The sequence below is a fragment of the Lepeophtheirus salmonis genome, chromosome 7 (assembly GCF_016086655.4).
Source record: "Lepeophtheirus salmonis chromosome 7, UVic_Lsal_1.4, whole genome shotgun sequence".
Taxonomy (NCBI): Eukaryota; Metazoa; Arthropoda; class Copepoda; order Siphonostomatoida; family Caligidae; genus Lepeophtheirus; species Lepeophtheirus salmonis.
Window position 1 is genome coordinate 13,961,995 of NC_052137.2, and position 14,824 is coordinate 13,976,818.

Below are 14,824 nucleotides of genomic sequence, written 5' to 3' on the forward strand. Positions count from 1 at the left end.
TGATACACATTTTCTGTTTAAAAAAAATAGATTAAATTATTTTTGTATATTTCTTTAATCAGATAAAAGGGACTTTAAGTACAATAAATCAAGAAAAATTGACCTTTTATTTAGAAGTCTACTATAGTTATCATTTTTGATTACAATGATGAAATTCATAGCCTTTTTTTTGATTATGTTTATTATTATTCAATCAATATTTCAAAGATAAAAGACACATAAAATGGAACAATTTGGAAAATTTAATTTCATATAAATCTAACGTATAAAATACTATGAATTTTATATATTAACCAATTATTTTTGAAATGGAGCTCTTGATTACAATATAACACAAAATATTTTTATTTTGAATTTCTTTTTTATCAGGTAGAGAGTTTGTTCAATGTTCATATACAATACTTTTGATTAAATATACAGAGGAAAAAATATTATTTTAGCCTTTTGTCATCTTGTGAAAAGTCTTTCGCCATTTTTATTTAATTTTTGCAGCATTCATAGAAGAACATCGACATGATTATAAAAGCTACCGGGTAATTTCTTTAATTTATTTTTAACTAATGTAAATTTTTAAGTTTTTTATTGTGTCATCAAAGTCAGACGTTCATATAAAGTTCATAGTTTGTCACAAAGTGAAGACATTAGACTTTGTAATAATAATTAAAAGCAGCATAAAAAGATAATATTTCAAAAGTTATTTAAGATTTGTTGCTTTTTTCATATATTTAGCTATCAAGGTTTATTGATAGTATATAAAATTACAATATTATTATGTTATAGCGTCTTTTCATGACACTTGAGACAATAAATATCCAGAATTTAACATTGCAATCCTTTGTTAGAAATGTATTCCTTATTGTAAAGTTAATAAAATGTTTTTTTTTCTTCTGATTATTATTTTTTTCCCCCGACAATGAAGTATATCATCTTTTTTTTTAAGTTTTTGGAAAGTTAATTTATTATAAAATGGATGTACTTGCATTTTTGACATATATTTAATAATTATACAAAAATTTATACATTTGTAATACTTAATAGCTATGTTTATTTTTAATTATTTAGCTTGAAGAGTGATTGAACTAATTTTAAAAAAAAAAACCACTTAATTTACAATTACAAATAGCAAGGTTCATTGACGTATTAACTTAGTAATGTGAAAAAAGTTTTTTAAAGCTTTATTATTCTTTGTTTAATTATCATAAAGAACACATCTATTAAATGGGTATATTTGATCATTAAAAATACATAAATGATATCTTTTGCAATGAAAAAATACCACTAAATTGGCATTAAAAAAATCTTGAAAACTTCGTTTAAATAAAGATATGCTCTTTTAGCTTACATAAAAACTGCTTTGAAATAAAGAAAGTAAAAGATTATTCATTCCCAATGATGTAAATCTGGTGGGTTTTTTAGCTGATCTGTTAATTTGTAATTGGTAGTATACAGAAGGAATTTTCTTTTCTTTAGCAGTTGCCATTTTTATTTAATTTCTGAGTAGTGAACATCCTTTCCTAGATAAATTCAATTGTAATACCTGATTGAACATTCGTGTGCGCTCATAAAAGACGGAGCTTAACCCTGAGGGTTTATTGCAGAGTTATAATTGTAAGTCCTTAATGGACTTAGAGTATAATTGAGGATTGACATGAGAATAATTCAGCAAACATCCTTATTTATATCCTTTTCTTCCTCCTCTTTTGTCACAGCTGATTGTAGCTTATCTAATGAAACGCCACGAGTATTCTTCTTTCTCTCCCGGAAAACTCTCCTCAAATTGTCATTGTTACCATGTTTACTTTCAGTTGTTGTTGTTTTTTAACATGTCCATTCTACACTGGATTTTCATCATTGTTCATTCCTTTCTTGAATTAGATGACGTCACTTAACTATATTTCTTCTTTTTTAATTAGTTCAAGTACCGAGTGTCCAAAGGACCGATCGTAAGACTGAACTGGACCGAATAACTCACAGAAGAATAATTGAATTATGCAATTTGATATTGCCAAGTATTTAAAAAGAGTTTTCACACTTTGTATTTTTATTAAAAATAATGAATAAATATTCGGTTATAATTTATTCAAAACTATCTTAGGAAAAAAACATAATAATATCTTCATCCCTCTAGAAATATGAACCAGCAAATTTATATTTTTTTAAATATCTTTCAAAAAAAATTTAAGAGATTATTTTGGAGAAATTATGTACAATTGGTAAACTAATGACTTACTTGATTTACACATTAAAAAATGGCATCCACGTTCTTTTGTTTTGATTTTTTTGAATGGGAAAATCTAACTAATAATGACTCCTGTTGAATTTTGTAACAAATATATTTCGTAAGCTTGTTAGCCTATGGTATTTTTATCTTTGGTTAACTTTATTTTTAAGTAATGAAAAACTCATTCATTGCCAAAACAACATTACGCAAGCTTATTGCCACAAAATATATATCTAAGTATATTTCAAATTATGTAACGTTATGCCCTTAATACACATCAAATTAGTGAGTGAAGGCTCTGTTACTAACTATATCACATCTCAATTATAATATTTTCATAGGATAACAACTTTTTCCATTTTCCCTTATTAAAGTCATATATAATGTTATAATTTAAAAAAAGAATATAATGAATAAAAAACTTGGGACATCCTTAGCTTTAATAACTTTTTTTATTTTCATGTATGTCTTTTTATATAATACTGTACATATAGATGAGATGAGATAGCAATTTCTATGTCGCACACTGTACAATCTTATACAATGTGATCAAATCAATAAGTTTTCATAGTCAAATAGATACATAAATTTATATTTAGTTCCGTAATAAGCACATTTATAACCATCACTTGTAGTAGGGGACTTGGCTCGACTTTCACAGATCATATGTTAATATTACTACTCCTAGACTACAGATTTATCAAACTTTTTGCTCCTTAGAATAATAATTTGTTTAACTTTGCCAAATATTTTTTAACACCAAAAAATTGATTTTATCATTTTTTCAGGAACAGAAATTTTTGCTTTAGGACATTTGGCCTTAATTTATAAATAAATGAATTTCAGAATCCCTCTGATGGTTATAAATTAAAATTGAAGAATAGATTGAGGATTTGTTTTGACTCCACACTATCCTCCAATAGACTATATAGAATATTTACAAAAATTATTCGAGATACAGCCATTAGTTTGATCAATAAGAAGAGGAAAGCAGAGATTCAGTTAAAGGAGGATGTTGAAGACATAATGAAGACAGGTTCCTTGTTTATTCGAGGCATAACGGGGGACTTTTTAAACATTATAGAAGTTTCTGAGATTTCTGAAGAAGAAATGGGGGAAAAAGTTGTGATGAGACGAGAGTAAGCCATCGGAGGCCATTAACAGTTCTAAACAAATCATACACAATATTGGCTGGGGAATTGGCTAAGCAAATCGAACCTTTATTAAATCGGAAGATAGGTCAGCAACAAAAAGGATTTCTAAAAAATAGACACATTGCAGACATTTCCAGGAATATACAGGCTGCTATTGACTCAACAAGATTGAGGAAAAAGTACGGAGCACTTATTGTACTAGATTTCAGTAACGCGTAAAAGTCATAAATTTATCCTACAGGCCGTAAAAAAAAATAAGTTACGAAGACGTTTCTTCAATCATAGCCATGTAGTTTTGTTCAATGGGAGTTCATCTTTCTTGTTGAATGGAATCCAGAGTGATCCTATAAGGTTGGGAAAAAGCTGCAGACGACAAGGGTGTCCCGTTTCGCCCTTATCTTTATAACTGTAATGGAACATTTAAACCATTACTTGAATCCTAAATACAAGAGTTTCGGGGTTTGTTTTGGGGATCTATGCAACTTGGTCGATTTAAACGCGGATGACATTACGCTTATGATTGAAGGAAATTCGAGTAAACAATTAGAAGGGAGTTGAATTTATACTTTCTGCTTTCAAAAAGTTCACTAGGGTGTCAGTGTTTGAGTGAGAATTTCAACAAGTTTTATATCCTCTCTATAGGTCACTGTCATCCTTCTTTAGATTTGAAGATATCTAGATGTGCGGTAGTTAACACAGTTAATATATTGGGTGTTGAATGGCAAAGGGATGGACCCGCTACTTCTAATTGAATAAAAGTGAACTCGAAGGCTTGTAAGTGGTGTCTCCAGTGGAGAAGGTTTAATCTTCAAAAGAGAACTGATTCATATAATAACAAATTAATTCTTCCGTTTATATATATGCTGTCCTTTCTGTAAGTGAGTAGTCACTAACGAAGGAAGATAAATGAATTTGCTTATTGTTCGATAAACGTTATATCCCCGCCCTAAAGAGACCACGGTCCGAATGAGGAGGTAAACTTGTCTTGGTAGCTAATGTTTTACCTAAAATCTATCTCAAAATTTTTAAGGATATAATTGCTAAGCTGCACCAGGAATGGTAATATTTTTATACGCTTTAATTATTTAATGTTTGGCACTGACCTTTCAAATAATCGAATTCTCTATCTATCAAAGGAATGGGCAGCCGCTCAGAGAATCATCTAGGAAAATACTCCTTGTTTTAATTCAAAGAACACGATCGATGTCATTCCTCAAAACTTCCTTTCAAATAGCTTAAGGAAATACTCGTTCATTTTATATCTCTTCTCAACCTTGATAAATCCTGGGAAAAGAAAATTGTACACTCTTTGGAGATAAATAATGGGAGGAACTTTACGGCTCAATTCTTGATAACGGCAAAGCTGTTAAAGTTTTCAAGGCCTTGCAAAGACTGTGGACGCATTTTTAAAAATATTATCCATGCTTTTGTTGACTGTCCAGTTCTTTCAATAATTAAGCAGTTTGTTGTGCTTAATCAATTATTTTCGAGAACTATAAAGAAGAAACAATTAGAGGATATATTCTGTTTGGTGTTTTCTCTCGAAGGACTGAAATTTCTCAAGAAAAAAGACAATAAACGGGTCTCTTAGTAATTATAAATCATTTATAGCACAGAGCATTACTGTATACCGGGTTGTTAATCTTAATGATATCAGATTTATACTTATAGCCTCTGCTGCAAGGAGTGCTACATTATCTTTGAAGATACAAACCTCCAATGGGGCTACGTGGAATTATGCATCGGATTTAATAAAATACTTCCCACAGATTTCCGTATGATATGAAAAGACTGTTCAGTTAATTATTCGACAATATAAAAATCACATTACTGGATGATGATATCCTTTAGAGGGTGTTTTATACTGTTATGTATTATTATATGTTTTTTATGTTGTATTATTGAAGATTTGGTTGCTTTTGTTTTTAATTTTTCAATCAACATTTTACTTAATTTTTTTATGAATAATGAGGCTATATTTAAGAGTATTCTTTTAAAACTATAATGTTTAATTATATTGAGGGGTATTAGCTCTCTCTGTGGACAACCATCGGTCGACTGTCCATATTTTCTCAACCAAATAAAAAATGATTCGTTTACCTTCTAACCGTTCAGGAATTTTTCCCCATGGGCGACCTAGGTAGCTTCATTTTGTAAGTAAGGATATGTTTTTTGTTTAAGCGGCATGACTTCATCCTTAGGGCAGTGTTTATGGTCCTGTAGGCTGTTGTTCTGCTTTGTTGGCTCTTTTTCGCAAGAACTTTAATCGGAGTCCCAGGCAATGACTTCATGGACCGTTTTAGACCTATGAATAATATGGGAGTGCATTTTTATCACTTGTGGGCTTTTCTCTTATTTGATCATTCCTCCTTCCAGCGCTTGTAGACGTCGTGCACTGTGCTCTTTGGATACCTGAGCATTTTCTATATGTATGCTGAACTATATCTCAGGTCAGCCAATTTTGATGATGGTGTGCCTCCGTGTCTTTACATCCTAAATATTTGTTTTAAATTAACATTTGTACAACTAGCTTAAAGTCAACGCTCAATCTCACACTTGAAAATTGAAATAACTGGATTAAATGCTTTCCTTTTTGTTCAGGATGTTGTTAACGATGGTCTAAATTTAAATTTATTTGGACAACCCTGTAAAATGTACCAGAGGTTTCTAAGTTTGTAAATTTCACTTTTCATAATTTAGTAATTCTACATAAGATTTGAGCACTCAATCTCAATATAATTTTTTGAAAATGAGTACCAGCTCTTCACGATTCAAAAAGTGAAAGACATCCAATATAATAAAGAATCTTAAATTTTCTTTTTGATAACTAGAATTAATTAATAATATCTAAGAAATATGTAAACTCAATAATATATTATGTCACGTAAAATCAATTCACAAAGTGCAATCAATCAATTTCTTATAACAATATTTTAGTCATATAAATATGGAGATATGTACACTCTACAGTTAGTTAGTAAATATACAGATGTAACCAAATATTTTTTTAAATAAATACAAAATTTCTTAAGAGAAGAAATTGCCAAAAAATATTTTAAGTGTAAAAGGGAAAAATGCTCGAATGGAATATCATATGTATAAATACAATTATTCTTTAGTATAGATAACTTTGAAGTAGATGGATGATAAACATATTTTGCATAGTTTTGAATTTAAAAGCATATTTTTAGAAATACAAACCGATATATATGTATATTTATCAAGGAATTGTCTTTCTAAGTTTTCAAAGGAAATCAGATCGTTTTTTTACATTTAAGATTTGTAGCCTTTGAAAGTGACTACTAAATCTTTGTGCAGGTTTTGATATAACTTTTCATTGGGTTATAAATAAATGAACAGTTGATATTCTATTTGTTTACAAAAGTCACTTACAAATAATATCAAACTTATTCACGCTGTCTTCTTATAATAAGAGAGGAGTAATTTGTAATGAAAAAAGAGAGCGAGGAATAGGCGACAGTGATACATATGGTACACATGAATTAAGGACCTTGGTATTATCAGCTGTCTGTTATATGATTTTGGGGAGAGAAATGAATTACTATAAATAGGAGACCCTTTACATTTAAAATAGTATTATTGCAGGGAAAATATAATTATACTTATATTTAGATATATACATATTTTATTATGAATATTTGAAACAATTTGCAACACAGATATGAAAAAATGCTTAATTCAGAGGGAGAAGTAAGCACTATTAACGACCAAGTAGTTAATGGACAAAATTGAAAAAGATCAAACGCAACAACTTTTTCTTATCTTTTCTAATATTTAAAGTTAGTTTTTTCATTAGAAACTACTCAACTCTGGTTATTGTAAATATAGCAAATTATACATATATCATAAGGTGTTTTTTTGGTCTTTATGTACTCGGACCAGTTCAGTCTTAGGATTGATTATATCTGTCATTAACACCGTTATTCCTTTGGACAGGGAGTACTAGAACTGAATCAAAAATATAAAAAAAAGGACCGAACTTTATAAGTGTTTAGGACTGATATGCAGGACAGAACTGGACCGGATTGAGACGGATTGGACGGGAATGCAGGCTTCATTTCTGTACCCCCCTCCCAAAAATAAAAATTGTAATAATAATAGGAATATTTGCTTTTTACGAGAAAATTTAATATTGGAATATTTTTGTTCTAAATATTTAATATTTGAAATTTAATACAATTTTTTAATTTTAATTTCCCAAAAAACTTAATTTTCTGTGAATAGATATAAATTTTTGAAATTTCTTTACAAACAATTTAATGTTTGAATTATTTTCAGAAAATTTCATGCTAGAAATTTAATTTTTGGATTTTTTTTGCAGAATGTTAGAGAACAACTGGGGTTTGATACAACTTTTGGGTGATAAAATTTAATTTTTTGGGAGTAACAATATAATGCAAAAAATAAAAAATAATATTTGGATTTAATCGCAAAAAATATCCCAAAACCCAAGTACCGCCCATAAAATAATCCTATACATATATATACAATTACCCACAAAAAATATAAGGAGAGATGATCATAAATGTATTTATGTCCTGACGTATTACAGTTAATAGAACTTTGTTATTTGAGTATTCAAAAAAAAGAAAAAGTATTCTATTAAATATTGATGGTACTAAAAAAATTTTTAGAACATTGTGCCAAATGTATATATATTTATATTTTAATTATTATTTTCTTTTATCTAGCACTGAATATTACCATTTGATTAATTAGAAGATTACATTGAACAGTTTCAATTCATAGTTTGCACAATGGATGGTGTACTCCCAACTATCAAATATATTACAGATGTTATTCAAAGAGGAAATGGAACGGAAGAATTTTTAGAAATAACAGAAAATTGGAGGGTAAAGAAAATATGAAATTAAACTATATTTATTAATTATGGATATTACAGTCTGGCGTGTCGGCAGGATTATATATATGAATATAAATTATTCAAAAATAAAATAAAAATCCAAAAATTTTAATTATATTTCAAAAAATGTTAAAAGTTAAAGTCTCAAAATATTTATATTTTTAAAAAACCGCATTATTACAAAAAAAAATTGAAAATCTTTGGTTATTTTCAAAAAATTAAATTTTTTGGAAAAAAGTACAAAAATTCGTAGTTTTTCTTAAAAAAAATCAAAAATCATTAACTGTTCTAAAAAAAATCAAAAAATCATGGCTAAGCACAAAAAACTAATTTTTTTGGCAACAAATTTCAAAAATTCACCGCGGTTCAAAAAATATTAATTTTGAATTAAAAGATTTCTTGAAAAAACAATTTTAAATGTTAAATTTTAAAAAAAACCAAAAAATAAATATCTATAGCATCTACTGAAAATTAAATTTTTTGAAAAAGAGAAAAAAAAATTTAATTTAAATATTATTTTTTTTTTAAATCTACATCTATTCACCCAATTTTTTAAAAATTCTAAGGAATTTACAAAAAAATTAAATTTTTCGAATAAAACAGACAAAAAGTCACAGCTCTTCTTAAAATTTTCAAAAATTAATAATTTATTTTAAAAAATTAACTATTTCTTAAAAATTTCTAAAATCCATAGCTATTTTGAAAAAAAATTTGAATTATAAAATTTCTTGAATAAAAAAAAATTAAAATATCGCTAGGTATCTAATGAATATTAAATCTTTTGGAAAAGGATTTAAATCTAATTTGAAATATTTAATTTTTTGAAAAATCAAAAAATCAAATTTTATAGTATCAAGCAAAAAGTAAAGATTTCTTAATTTTTTATTCTGGTGAGGGCAGGGATGCGGCTTTCTACCCCACCCCCCGGAACGCCCCTTAGATTACAATACTATTTTTTGATTCTAATTAATCTTTACACTTTTTATAAGGAAGCTTTATTTCAACTTTAAAAATGTAACTATTTTTGAAGGATTTTTGTTTCGAAGAAAAACAATAACAATATGAAATTGCTATAATGTTTAGTAGTCTTTATACATACTTAAAATATTTTTTAAGTATCTTGTAGAAGCAAAAATAGGAAAATACAAATTAGTTTAATTAAGTATTGTTCTTCTATGAAAAACATAAAATGCATTTTGCATTAAGTTAAACCCTAAAAAAGGTTTTTTATATTAAAAAATTTACTAGTTTTTGTTTGCTTTAATAGTTTTTCATAAATCTGGTGATTTTGTTGTATATATTTTTTTTATCATTTAGTATTATATATAATAAAATTTCCTTTTTGCATGAAATTAATTTACAGGCTAGTTAACTTAAAATTAAATTTTTTGCCATCCTCTTATAAAAAGCGATAAATTATATATTTATATATAATTATTGTTCTAGTTTACAATTTTTTATTATGCTATCCCTCAGAATGGATTTTAAAAACCCCCAATATAATTAAGTGTATATGTAAATTTAACAATATGGGGAACCAAATTGGAAACGATTATTTCTATTAACTTTGACACGCTAATTCTTATCAACTACAAAATTTAGGTCAATAATTATTTTTTGTAGGAGATAAACTATGGATCCTAAATATATTTTGTAAAAGGTTCCTCCTCTACAGCAGCCAACAATGCCTCTGCACAGTCCCTGAACGCCTTACAAGACAAAATCACAAAACTTTCTGACATATTAGCCCACTCCCTCTAAACTGTAGCTTTGAGATCTGCCCTATTTTTATGAGTTTTTGCACAAGCCTTCCTTTCAACTTATCCCCACTCAGCATAGTTGTGAAACAAAAGATTAGATAATGAAGAAGGCCACACTTCACATTTCCATAATCCTCATAATTTTTTCTTTGCAGCAATCTTGGATCAACAAGCTTCTGTGTGATGAAGCAAAATCTTTTTGCCAAACGTAATTGCCTTCTGGGTAGTTTTTGACATTCTTTTCACCTGATTGGATCAATTCGAGGTGCTTAGTATGGGTTTGCATGATTGTCGTAGGCTCGTTCTCGATTTTTGATGATAATCCGGACAGGAACGCATCAGTGCGTATTTTTTTTAAGCCTACTACTACCAGGCTTCTGTTAAACTATTATCCACCTTCAGAAACCTTCTTGACAGTAGCCACAAGCTTTTTGTGGCAGGGAATGATATGGCAAATATCCCCATTCATTAGTTTTGCGCTCAGGATATCTGACACACTTTGCCTCTTGAACACCATATTGAACTGAGGCGTAGATAGAAAAATAATTGTGAGTTCAAAATTGTCGAGTTTGAACCACTTAATACGTGGAAAAAAGATACCTTAAAATAAAAACAATAAACATACAAGTAATCGAAGTATTGTTTCTGTTTTGCTTCCCCAAGTTGTTCTTTGAACTTATGAATCAATCTAGTTGAAAATTTAAACATAGGTACATTATGAATGATTAAATCTAAATATTTTATTAGAGGTAGTTGATTTAAAGTTTAAAGGAACATTTCATATAAAATTAATCAAAATTTTAGTGTGATGGTTGTTCCACGTGTATGTGAAATTGCTGTAATACTATAATAAATCGAAATACTCTTTTTTTCAAGTGCAATTGACATCACTGTGAAACATATATTCAATCTATCTAAAAAAAATCCCCAATTATGTATATTTTCTTTATAAATTGATCTGAAGAAGTAAAAAAGGAACAATAAACGTTCATTGGTTTATTACAGTAAAAACTAAATCATCATTTAGGGCTTTACAATATATTTCAATCAATTTATAAATTAATAAATTTGAACGCTATCTAAAAATTTACATGTACTAACTCATTAATGCAAAAGCAAGAAAAAAAAAAGTTTTTGATTGAAAAAACTACTTTACATCAGAGTAATGATATTTTTCAGATATATATTTTACAAAAAGATAACGTTCTAAATAAGCTCTAATTCTAGGAATTGAATGTGACTACCAAAGACTTGCTACATTTATTTGCAAGTTCTCCAATCTCTCCAACTATGGGTGGCAACATATCAGAGGAGGAAGCAATGTGTAATCTGACAGATTTTTACAAGGGATATCGCAATGTTCATGGTTGGCTAAGTCTTTGTGTTTGTATATTTGGTACCATTGCAAACATTTTAAATATTATTGTATTGACAAGGAAGGAAATGAACGGATCCCCAATTAATCTCATTCTTACGGGTAAGATTCTGGTGTGTTTTTTTTTTCCAGATATGTACGAATAAAGATTATTTTTTGCAATATTTGAAGATCAATAGAGTAATATTTGGAATAAAATATTAAAAACAACACAAATACACTCAATAGTAATTTTAATTAATTAATCTATTGTGGCCATTCACACAAAAACAAGCTAGAATTTTTTTTCTCAAACTTGAATCTGGATTACATTTGTAGTTTCCGCTAAATTATCATACATTTCTCTCAACAAATAATTATTACAATCTTTTGGAAGTACTGCAAATTGGAGTTAATATAGAGAAAGTTCATTGTCCCAATAAAAAAATAGATAATTATGATTAAAAGTCCATATTGGGGATAATTTAGTATCGTATATTAAAAAAAAGCTCATAAATTATAGTCAATTCTTCATTTTATGATATTGTAGTTTCGCTTTTATGAATTTATTTTACTTGCTGTTGAGAAGCAAAGAAAATAAAAGTTGTTATGATTTTTTTAAATGGAAAACGAAAGCGAAGGCTTCTTTTTTGTCTCCAGTAATAAACAATTTAAAGAAATAATATAATGGGAAAAAAATTATTTTTAGAAATTTTCTTTTAATTACTAATTACCTGCTTAGTGTTTTTATTGTATGGAAAATCATACCATATTTATCCACACTTACCAATAGGATTATTTCAGAAAAAAAAAGAAGTTTCGATTTCACACATTTTGTTCTATATTATTTTAAAAAATTTGGCTTATTTTGTCTCTTGCATATGTGAAACAAATAAAATGTAAGGTTCTAATTATTTTAAATGATTCTTAATAAACTTAAGCATTCAAAATGATCTTCACTTATTTAAACAACTATTAAAGGTGTTAAAAATCTTGGTCATATATGTTAGACCATGCAGTTAAGGGTAAACATTAGTGAGTATCTTAAGCCATCCTTAACAATTTGAACACAAAACCTGTAATTGACAAAAATATGCCGAAGAAATATTAGGTTGTACCAAGTGGCCCATTAAAATATGAACACTTTAAACTTCCAAAAGATATAATTTATTAATAAACAAAATAATTCCAACAAAATTTTTACAATAATTATTTCTATGTCTGAGCTCTCCTAAACATTAATATAACCGCCCATAGTGGCAAAAATGGCTTCCAGGAAGGGCGGAAGCCATGGAACTCACTGCGGATGTAGTCATCTGTCAATACGTACCAGTGCTCGCTGACAATAATTTTGAGGGCCTTGGTGTTTGAATGCAGAAACTGAATGCCTTCCCTTGACATGGGCCTAATAGTTATAGTTTAGGGGTGGGATCAGGGCTATAGGGGGGCGGACTCAAAGGGTCAAAAAGAGTTCTAAAATTGGCTCTCCATCCTCACAAAGCACTTTCCACCCACTTTTTTGTTAGCAGTCTGGTGTGAAACACCGAGATATATTACATATGGCCTTATAGACTTGAAGAGATTGCCCTGATTTTGTTCTTGAACTCCTCTTGGTCCAGTTTGGCCTTTTTGACAGAGCCCTTCCTACTCTTTAACGTTTATGACTTTCTGACGGCAATGACGGGGGCTTGGATACACCCAGGTACTTGGAGTGCACGCTTGGGAATTCGCAATCACCTTCAAGTGTCATGTTCTCCACTTGTACGTGAGCCAACAAGCTCGTTTTTTTTGTAACTAATTATTTATGCTTTAATATATTAAAATATTAATTGACTGCAAGCGCTCAACTTTCATTAATTATTGAATTAGTAAGTGTTCAGATTTCAATGGACCACTCGGTTTATACATTATACAGGTTGTTAAGATCAAATCGGCCACATTTTTCAGTATCTTTAAACTGTCACTGAGGTGACATTTTTTGGTTGATTGACTTGAAAGTTAGCTTGAATTGTACATATGAATATTGAAATATTAACTTTTGCCAAGTCATTTCATTAATCTTCATTCGTTAATAAAAACAAACAAGTTGCTGAACTAGTTTATTACTAACTTAACCTCTTTAGCCTAACAAAATATGCAACATAATATGAAAGGTATATCATTCTCATTTTCAAATTGGTATTGAAAAAAATATTTTCAAATAAGGAATTGAGGCAATTGGAGAATTTTTCGAAAATATTAATTTGTTTTTCGCAAAAAATGGCTTTATATATGAAAAAATAACATTGACAGAATGTTTATCTTACCTTCATTGTACTGGGCAATCTTGATACTTAGATAATAAAATACAAAAAAGTGTTATTCCAAAATATATATATATACATATATATTATAGTTTAATGTATTTTTTTGTCATTCAATGGCCTTTTTTATATATACTTTTGTCCGAAAATCACGCAAAATCATATGAAATCGCCATAGCTCATGGACAGCACGCTCGGGAGTTATTCTCTTGAACTTGATGTGTGTACGTTTGCATCCAGGTGATTCCTAGAAAAACAAATATACCTCATGTATATGGATTTCACCAAAAGATTCCTAGGTTAAATAGAATACTTGTAATACTATAATGCTTGCTTGTACTTAATTAGTGCAACTCCATCTAACCAATTAATTTTTTTTTTTGAAAAAATCATCAAAAAAGGTATTTTGGAAAAACTTTAGGGCCGATGAGGCAGGATATAGGACATACTTAGATCTTTACAAAAATGATGTTCGAGCTTCTCACACTTCAAAGCATGGGAAACATGCAGGAATATATCAAAACTCAAAAAAGTATATTTTTCAAACGGTTTAACTTTAGATATTATGTAAAAAATTAATTGATCGTTTCTCTTCGTCTTAATTTTTGATACATATTCTTTAAAGTGTTAGCTCAACCCAACTCTAAGCTTTTTTGCTTGCATATAAAAAAAAGGGCTGTAATATTTTCACGTAACTAATCTAAATATTTTGGAAATTATGTCATTCACAACTTAAGCTAAACTTTATTTGTTTTTTTTTTTTGTTATGTATACATACTATATATACAAAATAAACTTTTCTTTCAATATTTTTTAAAGCTAAGTATACCTCTTAACTTATATAAAACACATACATACATTAATACATCAATGTATTGTATATATTAATAATCTTTGCTCAAATACTTATAAATACAATTGCAATTAATCACATAAAGTCATTAATCATTATTTATTAACAAATTAACGAAGAGGTAGTTAGTTAGTTGGGTATGGTATAATGGATTCTCATAATGATTTGTGTATGTAATTTTGAACTTTATAATAGTAAAACAGCCCACTCATGCATTGAGTGAACATAAATATGTCTGATAAAGAAAATAAAAAATCAATGGAGTGGCCTAGCTCAGTGTATTACGTGCTCAGG

At 28.5% G+C, this 14,824-nt stretch overlaps 1 protein-coding gene across 1 annotated transcript in view; it reads left to right on the forward strand.

The window, feature by feature from the left end:
- The window catches only part of LOC121122155 (G-protein coupled receptor dmsr-1), a 34,705-nt gene that overhangs the window by 12,821 nt on the left and 7,060 nt on the right, over positions 1-14,824 (forward strand). The window contains exons 2-3 of the mRNA XM_040717160.2: positions 8,088-8,249; positions 11,248-11,497. Coding sequence (XP_040573094.1) covers positions 8,154-8,249; positions 11,248-11,497 — 346 coding nt within the window. The 5' untranslated portion in view covers positions 8,088-8,153. The remainder of the gene's footprint in view (positions 1-8,087; positions 8,250-11,247; positions 11,498-14,824) is intronic.